We start from the raw sequence: 25,346 nt of genomic DNA, 5'->3' as shown, positions 1-25,346 counted from the left end.
TTCAATCCTCAAATGACTTGACAATGCTGAATATCTCTGATTATCTCAAACTCTTAGCAGACTGGTTTTAAAGATGTAGGTTTGATATTCATCTAAGAAACAGAATTCAGTGTCTCAGAGCAGATAGCTCAGTCTGTTAGAGGACTGTCTGGAAGTTCAGTGTCCACCCCCGATGTTCCACAGGTCTGTACGCAAGTTTTACTGACCAGTGAGGGTGCAACCAATTTTTTTTAAAAATGTTGGAAGTCTCTTGCCATGATACATTTGTTGCTTATTATTACATTCATCATTAATATATTAAGCCCGCTGCCTGTCTATTCTCAAATTCTCAAATGCGACTTCTTAACTTAGATGTACACTGTATTTGAGTGGAGCAGACCATAGAGGCCAAACTTAGCCTCATTTGGAGCCAACTGAATAATGACAGTAGCAGGTTGGATGGTGGTAACTGATTTTTTATGTTGCTTTTTGTGGAACTTTAAACGGCAGCGCTAGCTCTGCCAGCTTTGTTGTTACACATTAGCCCTTTCTACTCTGTGATCCTCACCGGTATGTGTGTGTTGCTGCTGTAATGTTATGTAAATGCACTTGATAGACATGCCATGAATGTAACAATAAGCATGTGAAAAAGAAATGGTAAAACTGCACAGGGCTCTAGACCAACTTTTCTCAGCACTGTCTCGGAACCATCCAAAAAACAATTCTAACCATCTCACAGCGAATGTAAACCACCCCAAAATCAAAATGTTGTTTCTTTACTGTTTCTTTGCCTGGGGCCCCCAAATCACTAAATCTGCCCCCGTTGAATGTTTTCTTTAAAAATTAGTTAAAGATTAGAGATGCTGCTTTCAGTAATTGTAATGGTGAACTGTGCCTTTGCAATACAGTTTAATATTAATGTGTATGCTGCCTGCTGGGCTCCGTTTCTGCTCCTGATAATCCAGCCAGTCTGGAATGATTGTAGCATACTGAGTGCACCAATTTCTCCAGCAATCAACTGCACCTTTGCCCTTCGATGTCCAAAGTGCTCTTTTGTCAAGGCATTTATTAACATTATTTATTTATTTTGCTTGTGGCCCTTCTGCTTGTGGCCCTTCAAGAAGAACATTTAACAATTATTAATAATTTAGCTATACATAAAATGACCGTCATGGCCGCTGCCGTCAGTCACATGATGACCTTTCACCTGAGGTCATGGTGACGTGTCCAAACAGTAGTAACTGAGTAACTGCAGACAGACGTTCGGCGGGAGAAATAACAATGATTTGATTTCATTTCACTGTAAATAGGGAGAACTTCAGCTGCCGGTAAGTGGGCTTTGCAGCGGTGTTATGTGCGCGTTGTTTGGTGTATTTTACAAGAGGAAGTGACATGAACGTGTACGTTTGTTGTACAGCCTGTTCAGTTAGCCGTTAGCCGCCAGCTAACCACAGTCTGCTGCTTGAGTGGAAAAGTATGACAGGTGTCGTGTTTCTGTATGTATTAGTTACTTTCTTTTGACAGGTGAATTATCTTTCTGTCCACCGTTTTATAGAATATATCATTTTATATTCAAGTAAGTTAGCGTTAATACTAGCTGGCGGCTAATTTAGTTCATCCCGCTTAATGATGCTGACTATTTACTGGCGTCAAACACAGTTTTTTTCAGTTTAATGGAAAAACTAAAACGACACACTGCATTTATTGAAATGCACCCTGATCAGCGTCCACTGGAGCTTCAGAAGCTGTCAGACACTCAGGAGAGAAACTGAGACTCTGAGGAAGGTCCTTCCAGCTGTCATGCAGTTACCTGAGGAAATGACACAGCAAGATCCCACAGACTCCTCAGCAGGTGAAGCAATCACCCCTTCTCAAAAGCATCAATTTTGAATTCTTGTTGTGTCTGGAGATCACCTGTCCAGTCTTCCAGTTGACTGCAGTTGCTTCTGATGCAGCAGAAAGACATGGACCTGGCTGCAGCATACAGCTGATGGAGTTTTGCAGAGTTTGGCCCACAGCAGAACAGAGGAGGAGTTTGAGTATAAACAGGCTACAGAGAAGGCTACATCAGTGGGCCTGGACCCCACATCTGAGGTCCCTGGACAAGCTAGGAGGAGCAAAGTGCCAGCAAAGTTCAAGTTCGTTGCCATGTCAGCTACTGCTGACCATGCCCTCCCAACTTTGCAAGAGTACTACCGTGTATATAAGTGTATGAAGTTTTTGTGGACATAATGGCACAAGAGCTTCAGAGACGCTTTAAAGGAGGAGATAATTCCACATGGGAAATCTTGAATGTCCTCCATTGCCTGACAGTCACAGAACTGGAAAACAGCAAGAATTACAACAGAAGCACTCCAAGCTGTGAAGAAACTGACAGTTTTATAACATTAAAGAGGAAGACAAATTGCAGATATCACTTAAGGTCTTTCATACTTCATACTCATGCTCCCCACCAATCAATGTGACATCTATGCATAAAAGAAAACAATGCACATCTGGTTTTCCTTGACATGACTGAGCTGTTTAAGACATACAGCACACTTCTGGTGTCCACAGCTACTGTGGAACTTTCTTTCTCAAAACTAAAGCTGGTGGAAACCAAACTTCTCAGCCTTTGCAAAGAGGAGACATTGTCAGAGCTTCTTTTATTGATAATTGAGAAGGATGTTCCAATCAACCACATTGATGGCCAGCAGTGATGTTTACTCTCAGCCTCTCTCAGCAGCCGCTGCAGCACCACAGCAGGTCAGTCACAGTGAGTCAGGTCCGAGCACTGTCAGCAATCTTTGCATCTTGTCTTGGTCACATAACACTTGTTTAATCAGCTGATATCTCTCTCGTGTTCTTTTTAATGTCTGTAATCTCAGATCAATGCAGTAACAGCAACAACAGCAGCAGCAGCAGCAACTGTACTATGTTCCCCATCAGGTAAAACAAAGGCCCCTTTTGCCTTACATCACACTGGTGATGCTCAACATACTATGAAGTGATGAAATGTATCACTATTGTTTTTAGTACCATGGCTGATCTGCATAACAGCTACAGTTCATATGGCTGTAAATAACACTGACAGCTCTGTTTGCTGTACAGCTTGATGTGTCGTCACATTCAGTTTATGAAGGTTTCTGCTCTTGTTTTTGTTTTGAAATTGTGTAAACTTTTTTGTGAGAGATGGTCACAGATAAGTGAATGTTTGGTTGCTATGTGTGTCGTCATCTTTGCATCTGTTATTGCTGTTATAATGATAGGCAATCATTTAATCATTTTCATGTTGATGTTACACAGTCAGGAACATCTGAGATGCTATTTGATAGTTGAGATGAGACAGCTGAGTGATTTTACACTGCTGAATAAAACTGCTGTGACTTTAAATTGATTCTAAAATGAAGTCTGTGAACTAAAAGAACAAATTTACTGCCAACAGAACACACACACACACACAATAGAGGGAGAATCATAGTCCTCTGATGTCATCAGGTGGGGACAATGATATAATATGATGTGATTTGTTGTAAGATTCCATGTTATATTCTGTTTGAATAAGGGTTGCTATCATTCAACGGGTTATGCTGTAAGTTATGTCGGTTTATGGTGTTATAAAGTCTTGTTCCCCTTTTTAACTTTGAGCAGCTGCCCCTCTAAAGGTTTCTGCACAACCCTGCTCTCTTGTATAATTGTAGAAATAATTGTTATTAGTGTCTATATATTTTTGTATTCCCCGTTGTTAGTTTGCTTAGTTGTGAGTCAGTAACTCATGTCTAATGAAAATGAAGCTGTGGAGCAGCAGCAGACTGAAGCTCTAATCTCTATGTTCACACTTCAGATAATGTAATTTAATATTTTCCTCATTAATTATGTATTATATCACCACTCTCAACCCATCCACTATTAATCAGAATGTTAATTTTTATGACCCGACCCTCCCGATCCACTGATCAACCACGGTGCCAGCAGATATAACTGCAGTTTGCAAAGACCACAATCATATATTGAAATCATCTAAATGTATGTTTTAACTAATATACTCACACACGGCCAGGGTAGTGCTATAAACATCTCTATAGGGGACAGGAGGATAGATGGACCGGCACAGTTGGAACATTTCAGGTCTTACTGGGACCATAAAGGTGTAGTGGCTCGCTGTGGCAGTGTGAGTAAAGTCAAGCCGAGCCGCTAATATGTCCATTCTGATCCACAGATGCACTTCGCATTACTGTAATACTACACTGTATAAGTGACGCTGCTGCAGCTCCAGTATGAATATGAATACTGTCAACAACCCTTACAGTTAATCTCTTTACAGTCATTTTTGTTTCTCCTACTTAGTAAATTTTTCACAGTGCATGTCGTAGCCAATTATTTAGTGCATCACCTAGTTAGTTAATGTTTTTCAGTGCATCTCCTAGTTTTTTTTTCAATTTCCCCTTTTAAGTAATTTTTAACAGCGTTAATCCTAGTTTTTCACCGTGCATTTTGAGGCCAATTTGGGTTTTTTTTGTTTTTGTTTTTTTTTTGCTTTTTTGTATGTTTGTTTTTTTAACAGTGTATCTCCTAATTAATTTTCCACTGTGCATCTCCCAGTTAATTTTTTACAATGCATCTCCTAGTTAGTTTTTTTACACTATATCTCCTAAATAATTTGTTAAAGAGCATCTCCCCACTTATTTTTTTTTTTTTACAGTACATTTGTTAATGTTTGTACATTAAATCTCCTTGTTCATTTTTACACTGCACCTCCCAGTTAGTTTTGACAGTTCACCTTGTAGTTAATTTTTTACAGAGCATATTGTAGTTATTTTTTACTGTGGGTGTAATTGTAACTGTTGTATTAATGTATGTTTTTACCAGACTGATGAACTTTGAGGTAAAATAATGTAGTAAATGAAATAAAGTGGAGAGTTGCAGTTACTGACAGTGACCACCAGAGGGCAGCGATTACACAGACTGTGTTGAATGGACGCTGTTGTTCTAGATGGAGGGGGGGGGGGGGTTATGGGGGGGGCAGAGAGAGAGACAGTCATGGGACTCTGTTTGCTCGTCCTGACCCATGTGAGTCATATGAGCGATAGAGAGGAGGACGAAGAGGAGAAGTGGATTATAAAGAAAAGAAGAAAAGATGGAGGACCTGTCCCGGTGGGTGAGGGAGGCCGGGTGGTGGGTGAGGAGGTGTTGCTGTGGTGAGGAAGAGGAGGATGGAGAGGAGAAAGGGGGGAGGGAGGAAGAGGAGGAGGAAGAGGAGGTGAAGATGGAGGAGCTCAGCTTCAGAAAAAGCAGGAGTTCGACTTCTCTCCCACCTGCTGAGGTATGACGCTGACACTCGACTCCTGTCTGTTTCAGAGAATCAAAGACGCTTTAAAAAGAAACTAGATGTTTGTGAGCTACTTTAAAGATTTAGAAACTACAGTAAAAACAGAAGCAGGCGTGTGACCCTTCATCAGTTTATAGTTTCTCCTGGACAGTTTTCACAGAGCTTCCTGTTGTTATTTATTTTTTTACAGTGCTTTTCCTGATTGTCATTCTGCTTGTTTGTTTAAAGTGAATCCTTCCCTTGTTGCAACTTCTTACAGTGTTTTACCTGGTTGTATTCTTTACAGTGCATCCCATCATCGTCATTTTTTATAGTTTACCACCTGGTTGTGTTTTCCCACAATGTATTCCTGGCTTTAGGTTTAAAAGTGTATTCTGTTCATGTTTTACACTGTAAACCCTTGTTGTTATTTTTTACTGTGTTGCAACTTACCCTGTTCTTCATTTTTTTGCCTCATTTCCACTTGTATCACCATCGACTTCTTTTTTTAACTGCTTTACCCTGGTCTTCATTTTTAAGTGTATTCCCTGGTATTCTTTTTTACAATTTTACTCTGGTCTTCATTTTTTTTTACAGTGTAACCCACTGACCAGGGTAAAGCAGTTTAAAAAAGAAGTCAATAAAATGAAAAACATCTTAAAAAATACTTAGAGATAAGTAAAGATAATTACATTCAGTGTTTAGACAAAACTTTAAAATCACTTAATAAACTATATGTCTAGAAATGTCCACTTGCTGTCCAGCTGATTTGGATTCTGTCTTTGTGTCCCAGCTGGATGCATACCGGTTTAGCTCGTCCCCCTCTGGGTCCCAGCCTCACTGGTTCCAGACTCTGCAGGTCCGACGCTTTCGAGTGCAGCGAGGACGAAGCAACAGCGACCCACTGAGAGGAAGCAGCCAACAGGATGAATTCACCTGGGTCAGCTGACTCACCCATCAATCATTTAAACATGTCAGCTGACTCAATGTCAGTTATTTAACGTGTGTGTAGTCTTAACATTCTGTATACTCCCCTTGTCCTTAAGGTAAAAAAATGACCTTCACTTAACCCCTAAAATAAAGCAGCTTAATTGAATTTTAAACCCCTAATCTATCTTGCATGAAGAAACAACTTGTCATTCATCACAAACTTTGTGAATATCTGGGTTTTCCCTCTTCAGTGGACACCACTTGTTTTTATTACAAATCATCTGTCATAATAGTTTTCTTTACTAAAGTAAAGGGGTTAGAACCCTTTTAAGATGGTGCTGGCTCATTATTATTTGTTTTATTCCACTGCAGCTCAAATTGCTGTAAGCTGGAATGAGCTAAAACCATGACACTTGGCACAATAACTGGAAATGATGTGTCTGTGCTTCCCAAGAAATATGAGCGCAATCGGACTGATGGAGGTGCTGTAATTAAGGCCACGCCCCTCACACCATAAGTCTGATTGCCTTGAAGTTTGACACACAAGTCCATCTCAAAGTGCTCTACAAAAATCTTTTTGGACCATTAAAGTCCACCATGATGGATTTTTTGCTAATTTGCAACAGTAATATGAATAGTGAAAACTATGAAAACTTTTTGGATTTTGACTCTGTCAACACCAAATAGGGTTTACCGCATTGCAGGACTGAGATACACATTTCTATTATAAATTAGCAAGATTGGTCAAAAAACATGGCCGCCATCAACCAAAATATCTTTGCAAAGGGTAAATCAATCAGCTCTAATTAGCACATGTAGGACAGTATGCAAATGGGTGTGTATGGACTCTGCAGATGTATTTCTCATATGTACAGCAGATAGTATTTGTTTTACAGTCCTTTGGGGGGGCAGAGTTGGCATCTTTTCCTCTTGTCTGCCCCAGCTGCAGCATCAGGTGGATCAGGATAAGTTTCAACCCCCTGCTGTGTGGGGGGTACTCCCTTCTTTGAGTGTGTGGGGTTACAGGTGCCTTTCCTTGATGCTCTGGGAACTTCCTCCTCTTGTTCCGTTTATCAGGCATCCAGGTAGTGTTGATCTTGTTCTATATCATCACAGACACATCAATGATGTTATGGAAGATGAGTGGGGGCCAGTGGACGGTTGTCCTCCTGCAGCTGTAAGTTCCAGTTACCTTGTCCAGGTTGTCCATGCCTCATTTGTTGTGGTTCTGGTCCAGGATGATGCCTGGCTTCCTGTCCCCACAATCACTGATCCCAGTTGTTTTGTGCAGTGTGCTCCGGAGGACCACATTCTTGTTCTTTATTGAGAGGTAAGAAACTAGAGTGGTGCTGGGTGTGATGAAAAGGCCTCTCATCCCTTGATGTGAGGAGTGTAGGGTGGAGCTCAGGTTTGTTCTTTCTAACTGTGCCAATCATGGTGATCTTCCACTTCAGGAGCTGCTGGCTGAGTTCATATGAAGAATCCATCTGTCTCATCAAACACAACCTACATCCCCTGGTTCTTCCGCAGGTTTTCTGTCAGCTTCCTTGTGTAGACTTGCATCTTCCAAGCGTAGCTGGATTGTGTGTCACAGGCCACCCATATCTTGATGCCATACCTTACTGGCTTGCTGGGCATATACCGCCGAACAGGCCAGCAACTTTTTTTTTTTTTTATAAGAGATCACTATCAGTAGTTAGTATCAGTGTCACACAAAACAATGACAGACTCTCCACCTACTTCTCCAAGACCTCTCTTATGGCCACCAGTTGTTCTCTCACACGTCTTGCAGGTCCTGACTCACTGTTATCAAATCGTAGCATTCTTGAGAAAATGTGAAATACTTTCAGTGGCATCATGGAACAGAAAATCAGCCTTCCACTCTCTGGATCCCAGAGACTAGATGTAGCCTTGCCTCGGAGCCTATACACACCTGCTAAGATTAGCAGCCCTACTTAGGCACGCAGGTCAATCTCATCCATCCTTTTCCAGTTGTCTTCATATTTACGGGAACCCTCCAAATCTGTCATCTCCAGGGTGATTTTTTTTTTTGAGGGCTGATGCAATGTCCTGGGCTCATGCAACTGCATGTCTTGTGACATTCTGTGCTGCCATCCCACCCTGGTTGTCATGTAGTGACAAGGACCAAGTTATTTTGCTGTTCCTTGACAAAAATGTCCCTTTTTCATCTGAAGATGATGCATCGTGCTCTGGGCTGTATTCTTCCCATCTTCTTGCAGCACCTTAAGTCTCTGACTGCATTCCCCATTAGTAAACAATGCTTCCAAGAAATGTTTATTTTGTATGAAATTTTTGATATTTTGTTGGAGATTGTTTTTATTTTGTTTGTTCAATCAGTAGCACACATAATCTCAATGTGTGTGTGTGTCTTTGTGGTTTTTGTGGTGTGTAAATGATTTTATAACTGCCAGGTCAGAAATGACCCTTGGACAGTCTTTGTTCCCTGGTGGTGTGCAGCTTTCATGGAAATATGAACAAAGGCAGTGTTTCACTTTTTGTAACTTTGGGGTCACTCTAAGAAAAGTTAAGTATAAACAAGTGAACGTCCAGACCTCCACATCCAAAACATGACATAACAGGACATTTAACATAGAACATAATGTGCTAATACATTCAGTATGTTTACATGATATGACATCATATGACTTGTGTAACGTGTGTGTACTCTGATCAGAAATCAGGTCTTAAGTTCGGAACAGCGAACTCCTACCTGAGTTTAGAGAAACTGGGTGAAGGAGCGTACGCGTCCGTCTACAAAGGAATCAGCAGGTCAGTCTGAAAATCTTCTTCTTCATATATCACAGACATCAGACTGTATTTCTATCCTCCACAGTCTGATCTGTCAGTGTGTAATATGTTGGTTGTGGCTCATAGTGATGAACCTACAGAGAATTATCAGTGACTCTGCAGCTCCTCTTCACTTTACGGAGCTTTATAGTGAGTTTCAGCTCATTGTTTATCTGTCTGACTGCAGCTTTACTGTTTGGTTCACTCTCATAGTGTGTTTTTGGCCACAGCAGCTATTTTATAAGCTGATAATATGACAGGTACAATGTTAAGAGTTCTGCTGAAAAAAGTGGACAAACAACATAATTTAAAGTAACTTGAACCAGATTGAAACTATAAAGGATCAAGACTAGAACCCTGAGGAACCCCACAACTAATTATAGACATCATATATGCTGCTGGATGTTTGTTCCATATCAACCTAAAAGATGATGATATGTCAGAGTTGTGTTCACTACTTGTTTCTGATGAAAACTAAACATCAGTTATTGCAGGTTTCAAGTAAAACAATAACTGAAAGTTTTATGTTGCTGTGTTTGATTTATAGATATATATTTACATTATTAATAAATAATTGAATGAAGTCTGCTTATAGGTTCAATTTTTTCAATTTAAGGACAAACAAACTAAAAAAAGTTGCAGATATTTTTAATACAATGCATGAGTGATACGAAATGTGCTGTGTTACCATGACAACCGCTAGTTGCAGTTTTTAATATGGTGGTTTAGATATTTATTTATGTATATTTCTTTAATTTTGATTTGTTTTTAATCAGAATATAAAGTGACTCATTTTTAGTCATGAAGTGAAATCTATTCACTTTTAATTTTTCTGTTTTTCTGTTATTTTTCTGTTAGGATCAACGGGCAGCTGGTGGCTCTGAAGGTGATTCGTATGAAGACGGAGGAGGGCGTCCCGTTCACCGCCATCAGAGAGGGTAATCAACATCCCACCAATCACATGCTTTCCTTTCATTTATCACACACATACATGTATTAATGTGTGTGTGTGTGTGTGTGTGTGTGTGTGTGTGTGCGCGCAGCCTCTCTGCTCAAAGGCCTGAAACACGCCAACGTGGTCCTCCTGCACGACATCATCCACACCAGAGAGTCGCTCACCTTCGTCTTTGAATACGTGGTGAGACTCGCAGCAGGTGAACATGTTCATGTGTCCCGCAGGGGGCGCTGCATTACGCTTCCTGCGAGGAAGAAGAATTAGTTTTCTTCCCTCTCAACATGTTTAATTTCGTCTTCAACAACATTCTGTTGAGTGATGAAAGCTGACAGGTGATGGTGATATGTTGACTTCTTCTGTTGTTGCAGCAAACAGACCTGGCTCAGTATCTGACTCAACACCCCGGAGGTCTGCACTCACATAACGTCCGGGTACGTTCCTTCACAAACCTCCACCAGATCAGAGACTGATCATCCTGTCAATCAATATATGAAACCAAATCAATATTTCCCGGCAGATCTTCATGTTCCAGCTCCTGCGAGGTCTCTGCTACATCCACAGCAGGAGGATCCTCCACAGAGACCTGAAGCCTCAGAACCTGCTCATCAGCTACCTCGGAGAACTCAAACTGGCCGACTTTGGTGAGGACGAAGCTCCAGAGTCCGTCTGAATCATGTGAATGTTAAAGAGATATAGGATGAGACAAAGGACGGGCTCATATGAACAGTGAAAGAGGTTTTCCTCGCTGCAATAATTCCTCCTGTTCATACTGGCTATTAAACAACAAGTCCTCCAAATTAAGGATCACTTTGTTAAGGTTTGAGAAACGTGGTGTCGTCATGGCAACAGTAAACATCACGAGGTTAAGGTTGTAGTCACATTTTGGAAAAAAGTGTTTGGAAATGTGACACTCACCGTTGGAAACAGGAAACAAACAGCGTCTCCTACAGTCCAAAGTAAAAAAAAAAAAAGTTTCATAGTTTGAATATAACGGAGCGTTATTTAAAGGTGCAGTGTGTAAGATTTAGTGTCATCTAGCAGAAATTATTTTCAGGTGATTAAACACTAATTAAAACATTTCTGCTAATAGATCCTCCTGAATCTTGCACACTACACCTTTAAGTGTATTTTTAAAAACACTTAATTAAAACTTCATGGTTTCTGAATTTAACACAGTCGAATGTTATCCAGTAAAGTCTCGTTTCTTCTATGTCAAGTTGTTTTTATATCTGAAGAACTGAAGGTTTTATTCTGCCGGTACCAGCCAGTTCTCTGGTTCTCTGGTTCTTTGTTCAGGTCTGGCTCGATCCAAGTCCATCCCCAGCCAGACGTTCTCCTCTGAGGTGGTGACGCTGTGGTACCGCCCCCCCGACGTCCTGCTGGGATCCACAGATTACTCCACCGCCCTGGACATGTGGTCAGCGCTGACATATAGGAATAAAATGTAACAGAAGCGTCGGTTTAGTTTGTAGGTTTTGAGCAGTTTGTGTGTTTGTGACAGGGGAGCCGGGTGCATCTTCATAGAGATGCTGCAGGGGGCGCCGGCGTTCCCGGGAGTCACCGACGTGTTCGAACAGCTGCAGAAAATATGGACGGTGAGTGAAACTTTCAAACTATACCACCGGAGATTTCTACAAAATAGTGGATTATGTTCAACTGACCGCTACGTGAAATGTGGCTGCAGGTGCTCGGCGTCCCGTCTGAGGACTGCTGGCCTGGAATCAGTCAGCTGCCCAACTATAAACCAGGTGAGTCTCAGTTCACCCCGCCCACTTCCTGTCTCAACAGCCAACTATCACTGAGGAGGAGACAGGAAGTGACACAGGGATGCACACATCGTTTAAAAGATTTTCAAAATAAGTTTCAGGATTAATTTTAATATCGACAATAATAAAGAAAATTCTGAAGACATTTCATGACACCAATCTATCAATAAATCAATCAATTTTTTGGAATACACTATTTATTTATCCATTTATTAAATGTATTTCTTTTTATTTAGATATATTATTAAATTATATGTTTAAATTATATATGTATTATTTATTAATTTTAAAGTATATATTATGTTTTCTTTATGTTTATTTTATTATTATCTGTTCATTCTTTTAATTTATAGCATTTTCCAAAATATTTTTCAATTGTGGTTTTGAAATATAATATATATAAGTAATATATATATATATATATATTACTGATTAATTCAGTCATTTATTTGTTTATTTTTTTATTTTGTCAAATGCGTTATTTATTTACTTATAATTATTTTTATTATTTTATAATTTATTCACATAGACTTAAAAATCTTTAAAATCATATTTTTTACTTGTTTATACTATTCTTAATTTTTTCATTTATTTTTAAATCAATTTTTAAGAAATGTATTATATTATGATTTTTGTGTTTTTCTTTTTTAAACATTTATTTACCTTTTTTTTTTATACATTTCTTTATATATTTCTGTTCATATTTCTTTCTTCTTGTGTGGGATGGAGCAGGTGAAGTGCTGACATTCAGCAGCGAGGAGACAGAACAGAACATAAGAATAAAGTATTTATTGGAAGGTTTGGGAAAGGGAACGCAGGTCTGGGGAAGCTTTGGCTGTAGCGGACAAACTGGGGCTGAGACTTGGGCTGGAAGCTGGGAAGAGTGGGCGTCCCGGGCAGGGAAGCAGGGATGGAGACAGAGCAGACGAGATGGTGGGAATGATGTTTGGATATTTGCATTTGGGAATGCAGCGATATCAGGGCACAGGGGGGAAAAACATGGTGAGTGTCAACATACAAAAAACAAGGTTGCAGGGAGCCAGGAGAGTAACGCCCACATCACAGACAGATTTTATTCATTTATTTTTATTAATTTATACATTTAATTTATATGCAACTTGCAAAACACATCTGAAGTTGTTGTTCATGCACAGCAGTGTTTCTGTGAGCTGAATGTAGAGATCTGACGGCGTTTTATTTACTGTCAGTTTAGTTCACCAGATATAAAACATGTTACTGCAGTGAGTTTCCAGCAGGAGGCGCCATCACACTATAAATCAGCTGCAGACTGAACTTCAGCAGAAAGACTTTAAACTGATCAGTGAGGCTTCATGTGGCTGTCTGGTAGAGACAGGTGGGGTTCAAACTCTCGACACTAACGGTACAGGACAGTCTCACTCCTGAGTTTCCTGTTTGTTACAGATGAATGTGCAGGATCTCAACAGCAGCTGACTTATTTATTACCAAAACAATAATATAAGTTCATCAGGAGTTTCCAGCATGACTCACTGATCCACTTTAGTTCAGACTCAAACATCCTGATAACTACTGGATGAGTTGATGTGAAACGTTTCTTAGATGTTAATGTCGCCCTCAGGAGGAGCTGTAATACTTTATTTTAAATGTCATTTTGTCCAACATTTTATGACCCAATACTGCTAGAATGTGAGCTGTAGACTAGTTCAGTCTTTCTTCTCTCTGTGAAAGGCAGATGTTTCTTTTTGTCTTCACCTCCATCTTGTTTCCAGTTGTTTTGTAGCTTTAGCTTCAAGCTGTTGTGTCTTAAGCTTCCAGTTTATCTCCCATTTCTTTCTTTTTTATGCCTTCATTTTAGCTTTCAGATGTCCTATAGCTTCTATTTTAGTTTCCAGTTGTTTTTTAGTTTTTGTTTTAGCTCCAAATTTTAGTTTTAACTTCTATTTTAGCTTTTAGTTCTTTTTTGTGGCTTCCATTTGATTTCCAGTTGTTTCCTTGCTTCTATATTAGCTTTCAGTTCTTGCTTTTAGCTTCCAGACGCCAGACAACAGTATCAGTGATGTTCCTTTTGTGAACATGTGGAGGAAGATTGAGACGGTTGCACTCATTCCCACCAATAGACTATAAACATCAAGCCAACTGAAAGTAATGTTAACTTAACGTGCACAGACCTTGATAATGTCACGGTAACATCCGCTTACATTTGTCTAAATGCTAACATTAGTAGCAGAGACGTTACTGAATGCTGCTAAATGAACTTGTGAAGAAGATATTTTTGTAGAGGAAACGTTTATCTGTCAGGAGCTACAACATGTGCCGACATTATCATTTAGGTTGTGTTTACATTTGTTATAGGTTATAGGTTTTGCCTCATTTTCATTGATGAAATGAAGACGTTACAGTGTTCAGGAACAGGATTGTTGATGTTGGTTCATAAGAAGCTTCACTTAAACATTTAAACACTGTCTGCTGTTGTGGAGGGTCTGAAAGGGTTAACTCTGTACGTCCATGATTTGAACTCCACATCTTCCTCCCTGCCGGCCTCTCCTGGGTGGTGCTCGCCCTGAACCCCCCCCACCACGTCCTCCCCCCACCCTCCAGATGTGTCTGAATGGTCCGATAGAGACCTGAGCACACACACAGCTCTGATCAACGCCAAGAAGTTCAGGAAAACCAGAGCCAAGACAATTAAACACCATCGCTTTCACTCCTCACTTCACTCAGCTAACAAAAATCCGCCTGCAACAGCTCAAACCTTTGTGAGGCGGAAGAAAACTGCTCGTTCTGCAAAATTTGGAAATGGAAGCTGAACAGCAAGTGGAAACCAAATGGAAGATAACAAAAAGTGGAAGCTAATAAATAATTAAAACCTTAAATGGGAGCTAAAAAACAACTAGAAGTTAAACTGGAAGCTGAAAAACAACTAAAGCTAAAATGGAAGCTAACAACAAAAACTAGAAGTGATATTGGAGGCTAAAATTGAATGCAAAGAACATCTTTAAAACAAAATAGAAGCTAAAAAAAAAGGAACTAAAACCTAAAGTGGAAGCTAAGAAGCAACTAGAAGCTAAAATGGAAGCAAAAAGATCATTAGAAACTATCTTGAAAACAAAATGGAAGCTAAAAAAACAACCAAACCAAATGGAAGCTACATGTTGAGTAAAGAAATATTCTGCAACTGTGTCAAAGTAACATCAGAATAAAAGGAAAACTTATCAGCTTCAGTCTGTAAACTCTACCTCCACCTCCTGTTGCAGCTCAAAGTGAGATCAGCAGCCAAGCCTGACATTAATCATCAAAGCAAATATTCGTTTTTTTTTACCGTAAACTCCTCTGAGGAGTTCGTTTCTCTGCGCTCACAGCTGGATCATTACTCAGCTGCATCCTGGGAGAGATTTCCCAAAAACGGAGCCGTCCGCCCTGTGAGATCCGCCACCTCCACCCACACAGACGGATGATAAAACACTTTAAACACTCATCGGTACATTCTTTTACAGATCAGATTAACTTTCATGTTATTTTGCTCCCTAACTTTTTCCTTCAGGTTGATCTCTGAGTCAACTGTGACATTAACCTTCACTTACTCTTCAGTGCCAAATTTGAGCCATTTCTACATTTACATTAAACACCCTGAACTCTTTTCTTTTAGCCTCAAATTTTAAAAACATTTTTGTGTAGCTGATACACAATTTTGCAGCGTTTGACCCGTATTTATTCAAAAAAAGATATTTTTGCATTCTTTACATTTAATGTAATTCACTGAAATCGTTATGTTCCTGTTTTATGTAACGTGGGACTATTACTCTGTGTGATTGTAAATGTTTGTTCTCCATAAACAAAAAGCGTAACGCTAAAGAATAAACTCTCTGCTCTCTGAAAGCTTCATGAAGGATTAATCACAAATGTATGTGTGACTGATGAGGTGTTCGTGGACGATCTGTGGTTCAGGAGTTTGGTTTAGAGACTAACAGTATGTGAAGGTTAAAGCTAAACTGTTTTTTTCACAGAATGGTTCCTTCACACAGAGCCGAAGCAGTTCCGGACCGTTTGGAAAAGGTAAGAAAAGAAATAATTTTAGTTTAGACAAAAAAAAATGAACTTGAGAGATTCACAACACGATGATCTGGATCAGGTTGAACCAGCTGCCCTATAAGACCGAGGACCTGGTCCAGAGGATGCTGGTGTTGAAACCTGCAGACCGGATCTCGGCGCAGGACTCCCTGCAGCACCTGTACTTCAGCACGCTGCCTCCTCCCATCATGCACCTGAGAGACAGTAAGAACTGATATTCACTGTTTTCAGGTGTTTTCAGTAGCTATAAACATGCTAATGAGCTAATACACATGCTAACATAGGATACATAGCATGTGTGCACAAACATGATTATACACTTTCTAACTTATGCACGGTAACATGCTAACCTGTGATGTATATGCTAAAACAGCCACACATGCTAACACAGATGTACGTGTGCTAACATGTTTATACACTATCAAACTCAATCTTATACATGCTAATATGATTACACACGTGCTAATATGCTAACACAGTTTCACCTTTTGATGCTGTAAAAATAAAACGTCAGGACAGTAAACATTCAGTTCACTGTTACAAACATATTAATGCAAATAAACGTCCTGTTGTTGGCAAATAAAACTACAAATCTGAACCACTTTCAGGATCCTTCAGTTCCAGAAAACTGATTAAAATCAAACAAACAAACAAAAAAAAACATGCAGACTTTGGTGTGAGACAATGAAACAACAGATTTAAGAACCTTTAAATATCAGAAATATGAAGATAAACCTCTCTAAACACTCACAAAACAAATGGAAAACAGGAATACAAAACACAATAAATAACACAACAATGACAAAACAACAAACTAAATAACAAAAAAGAAATTAAAACATAAACAACCTTTGACTAGACACAGAAGAAAAATAATTGATCTATAAATAAAAGAACAGTGATGGCACTAAGAAAACAGGGAATTTGTTTTAAGATGAGAAAACAAAACATTTTTAAATGAGCCAAATGATGACGGATATTTACAGAAACATAAAAGCTTTTTTCCCTGAGATACAAAAGGGACCATAAAGAGGATCTGATCAGAGCGGCTTAGTGAATAATTTAACATATAAGGAACAAAAAGACAATAAGGATATTTAAAGTTAATGCATTTAAAATAAATTGGTACCATATTGCATTTATTCATTCAGCTTCTTCTTCTCTCCTTCTGTTTTTCAGCGGTGTCCATCTTCAAGGTGCCCGGCGTTCGTCTGGAGACGGAGGTCAGAGACATCTTCAACCCCGGCCGGCAGGTCAAACCCTCCCTGCTGCCCACCGTCAAGTGCTGGTGACGAAGCCTGACGAGACCACCGGAGGGGCCGAAGAAACGTCTGAAAGTTTAAAAGGTTAAAAAGAAGTAAACTGTGTTTGCTTGTGAACGCTTCCTCACATATCACAGCTGGACGGCCGACTCGTTAATCAAAGTGTGTAAACGACAGGGAACGTTCAAATGATAAGGGTTCAAATGTTTCTGCTGATAAAAGGACGTTTTTTTTTTTGTAGCTTTGGATCATTTTGGAAATCTTCTTCTTGTTCTGATGTTTAAATGGAAATCTATCAGTCCAGCATCCACACAACTAACTAACTAACTAACTAACTAACTAACTAACTAACTGGGGAAGCCGCTAACCAGCTAACATATCAGTTTCATACAAACTTTAAGCAGCAATAAGAAGAGGAATGTTGATGAGAACAAAGCAGGATTTCATAACTGGGCCCATAAGACCGACCTGTTGAAACCGTTGAGTTTCAAATGATAATAATAACAATAAACTATTATTTATTATTAAATAAACTATTTAAAAGAGATTATTCAAAAGCCTTTTTGAAAGAAATGTGTTTTAAAAGAAGTCTGATTTATTAAGAGGGAGTCATTTGTTCTCTCTTCTTGGTTTCTGTTGTCTATGAACAGTTTTCTGATTGATGCCGTTGGGACGTCACAATAATCTGAACATTGAGGAAGTGGAAGCATGAAGCTCAGATATTAACAGATTTTAACCAGATTGGACAATCTTACTAACAAATATCTCGGTTCAGTTTTGGATCATCAACTCAGTATTTTCAAGAAAAGATCACAACCTCTTAGGACACACAAGTGATTCAGTCAATCTTAGAAACGGTTTACAAAAACCCTGACGGAGAGTTTAACATCATGGTTCTTAAGATGAACAGAAAAAGAAAAGTTAAACATCCTGTCAGGTATTATTTATCTTATTTTTCATCTAATTTTGAGCTGCTGTAACGTGTGAATTTTCCCCGTGGGGATCAATAAGTTCATTCATTCATTCATTCATTCATTCAGATCCTTTATTTCATCAGTTTGACACTCTGACCTCTAGGAGGCGCTGCAGGAAACACTCAGTTCTCAAAAATATGTTCAAGTCTTTCATTCCAACATTTATCTGCAGGTCTGCTGTTTTCTTTTTATGTGAATACTGTGATGTTTCATACTTGTTGTTGTTGTTGTTGTTGTTTAGATGGTGTATTGTTGCTACATTCATTCTGTATGTTGTGCTGCTCTGTGTTGTGGTGAGATACAGCAAGTAATGTTCTAGTCTGCAGGACAATAAAGTTTTGTTCTAAAGCTCAGGAATGATGAGAGTCATGAATCTGATAACGTAACCCTAGCAGCAGAGGAAGTATTCAGATCCTTTACTGCAGTAAAAGTACATAAGTATTATGAGCTTGATGTAGTTAAAGTATTGCAGTAAAAGTACATAAGTATTATGAGCTTGATGTAGTTAAAGTATTGCAGTAAAAGTACATAAGTATTATGAGCTTGATGTAGTTAAAGTATTGCAGTAAAAGTACATAAGTATTATGAGCTTGATGTAGTTAAAGTATTGCAGTAAAAGTACATAAGTATTATGAGCTTGATGTAGTTAAAGTATTGCAGTAAAAGTACATAAGTATTATGAGCTTGATGTAGTTAAAGTATTGCAGTAAAAGTACATAAGTATTATGAGCTTGATGTAGTTAAAGTATTGCAGTAAAAGTACATAAGTATTATGAGCTTGATGTATTTAAAGTATTGCAGTAAAAGTAGTGGTTTGGTCCCTCTGACTGATATATTATTATATATGACATCATTAGATTATTAATAGTGAAGCATCAGTGTTAGAGCAGCATGTTACTGTTGTAGCTGCTGGAGGTGGAGCTAGTTTACACTACTTTATATACAGTTAGCTAGTTTAGTCCAGTGGTTCCCAACCTAGGGGTCGGGCCCCTCCAAAGGGTCAGCAGATGAATCTGAGGGGTGGTGAGATGATTAATGGGAGAGGAAAGAAGAAAAAACAAAGTTCTGATACACAAATCTGTTTTCAGTTTTTGGACTTTTTCTCTAATCTTTGATTTTTGCTGAAATATTGGATCATTTGAACATTTATTGAAATGAAAGCATGTGAGAAGTTTAGAGGGAAAAATCACTATTTGGTGGAGCTGTTAACAACTCATAGACATGTGAAATGTGACCCCGACTACACACTGCTTTTTGTAAGACGTCAAAAGACAAAAAGGTTGGAAACCACTGGTTTCATCTTTAACACTGTGTTGTATTTTAAAAGCTTGTTATATTATCCATTGTGTCAAATCTTCATCTGAAAAGTAACTAAAGCTGTCAAATAAATGTAGTGGAGTAGAAAGTACAATATTTCCCTCTGAAATGTAGAAAGTAGCATCACATGGAAATACTCAAGTAAAGTACAAGTACCTCAAAACTGAGTAAATGAACTTAGTTACTTTAAACCACAGCTGACAGTTGAGGTGTGAAGTGTTTATTTGGAGTCGACAGCGTGTCAGAGGACACTGAGGTGTTAAACCAGTTGCTTTCTGAATCTTCTCTCACCTGCAGCTCTTTACATGAACCTCAACGTCTGAACAAACACTGAAACATTTCGCTTTGAAACGAGTCTGTCAGATAAATATAAAGACTAAAACATTTAGTCAAAGAAAATAAAACCACTTTTAATAATTTATGTCTAAAATGTGTCAGTGATTCGCTGTGAGGATCTACACACCATAATCACATAAACACAACAAACAAATCAGCTCATCTCACTGAATAACAATCAAATACAGAAGAGAAACTAAATAGTCCTTTAACAGACATTAAGCCAAACACAAATTATAAATCAGTCACATTTCTCCACGAGTTCATAGCAAACTTGATTCTTTTTTCTTTCTTAATGGACATAAATCTTTGTCTGATGACATCTGTAGATAATATATTTATACATCCTGCTCTTTAATATTTATAACATCTGATATCAGCGGCTCCGACAGGAAGATGAAGCAGAATTGTGACGTCTGAGGACAAAATGACGCCGTGTGGATTCTCTCTTTTATTTCCTTTTTGCAGTGACTTTTTGTAACACACAGCAGAGCAGATGGGGGGGGGGGGCTCTTGCTGGTGTGTTGGGGGTCTTCAGCTGTAAAGGAATCTCCGTCCTCCCCCCATTTAGCCTGCAGGGACCATTAGCATACTTCCCCCGCCCAACCCCCCTCCACACACACACACACACACACACATACTGACCCCCCCTCCCTCCCCACCTCAGTGAAACTGAACCCAGATGAGGCCCATCGGGAGGCCAACATCAACAACAGCCCTCCAGCTACAGCAGCCCATCAGTATAAATACAACATGTCAGTCAGATAAACTTCATCATTTCGGTTAAAGGATGAGTTCCCAGTGTTCCCAGTGTTCCCAGTGTGTTAAACCAGCAGTCAGGTGTCTGTAATCATTCCTCCTGTTCATACTGGATATTAAAAGATCCTTCAAATGTGTTTTCAATAGAAGTGATGGAGGATAAAATCCACAGTGTGTCCACACAGTCATTTAAAGTCTGTGTGAAGCTTCTATTCAGCTTCATCAGTCTGAGTTAGTCATATCAAGTGGATATCTGACACATTTACAGTCTTTTTAGCATCAAATTCCCTCTTTGTGTTTCCTCGGACAGTGTTTCCCTGTTGAGCTGCAGGTGGAAGTATAGTAACAAAAAGAGGAACTTTGGCACTAAAAAGACTGTAACGTTGAAAGATATCTACTTGATTTGACTCATTTGGACGCTGAAGCTTCATATTAGCTTCAGATAAACTTCCATTGTAAGGTCATTATGAAGGGATCTTCTAATGGTCAGTATGAACAGGAGGAATGATTACAGCAAGAAAAACAGCTTTAATGTTCATTTGATCTCCTGACTTTTTATCTGCATCAAATAATCAAAACATTTCATTATCTGACAAATACTCACTTCATACTAAAGATAATCCTTCACACACTTTATTTCTAGTATCATTTCTTCTTCTACAGCAGTTATGTGATTATATTGAATATCACTTTTTGCTGTTTCAGCTCATTTCTTACAAAGAATTAACTTCTTTCTTTTTTTTCAGTGTTAAGTTCCTTCATTTAATTATGTCTGATTATTTTCCTCACATGAGATGTTTTCAGCATTTCTTAAACCATAAAACTGAAGTGCAGTCGTCTCTTATCAGGGTCACCTGTTCGACTCACAGCTGCAACGTCAACGTCTTCAGGAACATTTACACTCTGCTTCTTATTTTACCGTCACAAACTGCTTTAAAAACAATCTCTTCTTTTTTTTAAATGTTTGCTGGAATATTTCTTTAATTTCATCTTTCAGCAAAGACTCGACTCTGATGTTGAAACCTAAATAAAAGCCCATCAGACTGGAACAACAATGATTCTTCTTTTTAATTGGATTTAAAGTCATTTTCTACTTTTTTTTTTTTTGGAAGTCTGGAAAAGAAAAGGAGGTGGAAAGTTAAGAATAAATAAAAATAAAATTCTGAGATATTAAATCACGATTATTAAAATTTTAAATCACAGTTATGAGATTTTAAATCAACACGATGACTTTTTAAATCCAGATTATGACTTTGAGACTTTATGATTCGTCTGTTTCTTTCTTTTTAAGTTGATTTATTTGTACTTTGGTTGGAACTCAAGGTGCTGCACATAAGAAAAATATAAAAAAATAAGAAACAAAAACAAGAAAATTCATTAAAAAATTTTAAAAAACCCAATAAAATACATTAAAAATGAGATATTAAAGAGCAAAAGTACAATAAACACACACAGGCAGATGTGGAAGGTTTGTGTTTGATGTGACGGAGCTGCAGGAGGCAACATTATTTTGACTTTTTAAAGTATTGAAGTTAATATTTTCTGTTAAGTGCGTCCAGACTGAAGAACAGCGAGAAAGAAGAAGCAGCAGATCAGAGATCAGCCAAAAAAAACCCCCAAATAATCCCCCAAAATCTCCTTTAAATCCAGGTTTCCTGCTGAGGTTAAAGACGAGCGTGTGTTTAATCTCAGCGTCTCGCTGTGTAATCCCACTCAGACACAAAGACGTCACACCAGTCGTCCCAGTCCTCCCAGTGCCGAGCTGCTGCCGTGACTGGAAATCCCGTCAGGACTGTTCAGCCGCCGACACAAACAGGTAAAGAATACGGATCAGAGACGGACTGACTGTGAGGTCACTCACAGGAAACACTGAAAGTATTAATGTAAAAATACTCCGTTACAAGTAAAAGTCTTGGTTAAAAGTTAAATATAATTAAAGTATTAAAGTAAAAGTACTCGTTTTGCAGAAAATCCTTCCCTGTGACTGATACATTAAATCACTTTAACAAAGTACATAATTAATACAGACGAGTCGATGCGTCAGCAGCATTTTATTGTTGCAGCTGTTCGAGATGGAGCCAGTTTGAACTTCTTCATGAAGGTCAGCAGATAAATCTGAGAGATGTTGAGAAGATAGAAAGAAGAAAAACAAAGTCCTGCTACATAAATTTGGATCATTTTTTCAGAACTTTTCTTTAGTCTTTGCATTTTTGTGAAATATTGAAGAGTTTTACCTCTTTGGGCCTCAAACAGTTATTTATTTGAAACCTTGTGAGAGGAAATGTCTCTTTGGTGGAGCTGCAAACAGCTCAGAGACTGAAACACTGATTCACTGTAAAGAGCCACAACAGAAATAGTTTAGTAAGAACTGGTTTAATCTTTAGTGATGTAGAGTCATTTATAAACTCATCATTATGTTATTTTAAGTAAAACTTATATGAAAAATAACTCAAGCTGTCAAATAAATGTAGTGAAGAAGTATGTAGCATGAAATGAAAATACTCATGTATCAATATCTTAAAACTGTACTTAAGTAAATGTACTTAGTTACATTGTACCACTGATGCTACATGCTAGATGCTAACACTGCTAGCACTCACCTTCAGCTTCTGTGATGTCACGAATTTCTGAACGAAACTGAATATATTTGTGAAGTTTCATCTTTCCAGCATTTGTTCAATCAAAAAACATCAAGTTCTACTGATATGATGTCGTTAGCATCTACAGTATGACAAGCTAACGAAACACGTGTGGTTTAAATGAGCTGTATGTCTCAAATCACATTTGATTTACTATGATATATATATGATATATATATATATATATATATTTATAAAACTCTCGGCCTTGGACGTAACACTAGGTTACTAACAGTAAGCTAGTTAGCTAGTTAGCTGAGCATGCTAACGTTAGCATTTCTTACAGTTTAGCTGGTGTGTTCACAAAACTTATTTATGGCTTTTTATTTGTAATTTGTTTCTTAGCACCTGGTGTGTTTTGTGATTTATTTCACTTGGATGCTGTAACGTTTATTTATTTAACTGTTTTCATGCAGCAGAGAAACTTTGTTTATTTCAACAACACAAAGTCTATTTTAAAGTTTTTTCCTCACGTCACTATAAATTCATCATCCGCCTGTTTTCATGTTTTTTTTCTTTTGTTCATTAAATCTAATTTGTTTATCGGTGGTTTAAAATTCAAATGTTTGAGCTTCAACAGAAAAACAAAACAAGAAGTTCCACAAAGAACCGATTGAGTTGTTTTTGAAGTTTACCGACAGAAAAACAGTTTGAGTCTTTTGATTGGCAGGAAAATCTGATGACGTTTGATTGATTGGAGAGATAAAAGAGAATTTATTGAAGCGTCTGTTTGTGTTTTTGTGTCTGATATCGTTTGATGAGAGAAAATTCATTCATGAACAAAATCATCATAAATAAATTAAAATGCTCAGACGCCTTTGATATTCGGCCTCTGAAGAATCTGATATTTGACAAATTTAACTTGTTATTTTTAATCTCCAAACTGTTTTTGTTTGTTTTGTTTTTTGTTTGTTTTCTTGGTGAAAACTTTTATTCCCTCTGCACCAGACTCCATCTGCTTTTTGACAGTTTTATTTTTATTGACATCTTACTGTATTTTCTAGGCAGTACACAACAGAGACAGACACAGAACTCAAAGGAAATGTTTGTGAGAAGGAATCGGCTTCTTCATTGTTTTAGGTTCTTTAAATGAAGTCGTTTTATCAATCAGTGAACTAAAAAACACGAACGTGTTGTAAGAATAAAATGAAAACAAAAAAAACATCAATTTGTTTTTCATGTTTGGTTAAAAGTTGAGTTCACCTGTCGTTAATCAGCAAACAGACGACAGGTGTGTGTGTGTGTGTCTCAAACATCCTCCTGATTGGTCGATATTTCATCATCAGTTTGCAGGTGAAGTTTTGTCTGTTGAGTGAAACAGCAGCTTCATAATAATCCAGGAGCTCGTTTTAGATTTTATGTTTTATAAGAAACTCGATACTAAAAGCATCAAAATATATATTTTAAATAACAGGAAACAGTAAAAAGTGTGTAAATTAGCTTGTAGTTTACACATCTGGTGTCAGATTCTAGTTGTTTGGACTAAATCTGTGTTTGGTTTGTTAAGTAAAGTAATAATAACCAATATCCTCCCGTCACCTGGTTCTATATAATCTAATCTAAATAATATTTGTGTTTTATTAAACTGGGGAACAGGTCGTATTATTCCATCATAGCAGTACTGTCATCACTGTCTTATTAGTTCACTGATTGATCGGTGTATCAGGTGCTGATCATTATTCACTGAAGTACAAGTGAACATTCAGACGACGTATTTTGTCACAAACACAAAGATGTTGAGTTTATTATCATGGAAAACTGAAAAATGAGCAAATATTCACACATGAGAAGTTAAAATGACTTTTTGTAAATTGACTAATTGATTTTGTCATGTAATTAGTTCAGCTGTGGATGTACAGTCGGGGGTTAACGGGAGGTTAACGCAGCCCTCACATGCATGAATCAGGCAGCTGTGAGGCGTTCAATGACCTGACCGAAGTTCACACGAGGAGAAAAACACACAGTGAGTTTATTCTCAGCAGTTTGTGAGACATGCAGAGTTTTCATGTTGATTTACAGCTTTACACACATACACACACACACACACACCTGAGGTCACGGAGGTTTACTATGTTTAGTCGTCTGAGCGCCTCCACTTCCCAGAGTTCCTGTGGAGAGGTCAACGAGAGGTCAGCGCTGTGTGTGAGTGACATGTCAAATAAACTTATAACATGACGACACATTATTTAACTTCTATTTTATTTTTTTTTAAATTAGATTTTATGACATAAACATATAAATTAAAACATATTGAGACTAAACACTAAAACACAGCAGATGAGACTTC

At 38.2% G+C, this 25,346-nt stretch overlaps 1 protein-coding gene across 1 annotated transcript; it reads left to right on the top strand.

Annotated features, from left to right (window-relative positions):
* Positions 1-1,213: 1,213 nt before the first annotated feature.
* cdk15 (cyclin-dependent kinase 15) lies at positions 1,214-18,361 on the top strand. Its single transcript, XM_044344381.1, has 14 exons — positions 1,214-2,724; positions 2,847-5,281; positions 6,060-6,206; positions 8,892-8,986; positions 9,863-9,942; positions 10,048-10,142; positions 10,328-10,390; positions 10,477-10,600; positions 11,256-11,376; positions 11,461-11,554; positions 11,644-11,707; positions 15,709-15,757; positions 15,834-15,976; positions 16,952-18,361. The coding sequence occupies exons 2-14, from the start codon at positions 5,096-5,098 to the stop codon at positions 17,062-17,064; spliced, it is 1,374 nt and encodes a 457-aa protein (XP_044200316.1). The 5' UTR covers positions 1,214-2,724; positions 2,847-5,095; the 3' UTR covers positions 17,065-18,361.
* The last annotated feature ends 6,985 nt before the right edge of the window (positions 18,362-25,346 follow it).

The sequence above is a fragment of the Thunnus albacares genome, chromosome 24 (genome assembly GCF_914725855.1).
Source record: "Thunnus albacares chromosome 24, fThuAlb1.1, whole genome shotgun sequence".
NCBI classification, from domain to species: Eukaryota; Metazoa; Chordata; class Actinopteri; order Scombriformes; family Scombridae; genus Thunnus; species Thunnus albacares.
The sequence above is the reverse complement of the archived record's forward strand: the minus strand, read 5'-3'. Positions and strand labels throughout refer to the sequence as shown.

Excerpts from the sequence above, each read along its gene's own strand:
- cdk15 (XM_044344381.1), top strand. The coding sequence starts at position 5,096 with ATGGAGGACCTGTCCCGGTGGGTGAGGGAGGCCGGGTGGTGGGTGAGG. Across the intron at positions 8,987-9,862 it reads GTCTACAAAGGAATCAGCAG|GATCAACGGGCAGCTGGTGG; the intron begins GTCAGTCTGAAA and ends TTTTTCTGTTAG. Across the intron at positions 10,143-10,327 it reads CCTTCGTCTTTGAATACGTG|CAAACAGACCTGGCTCAGTA; the intron begins GTGAGACTCGCA and ends CTGTTGTTGCAG.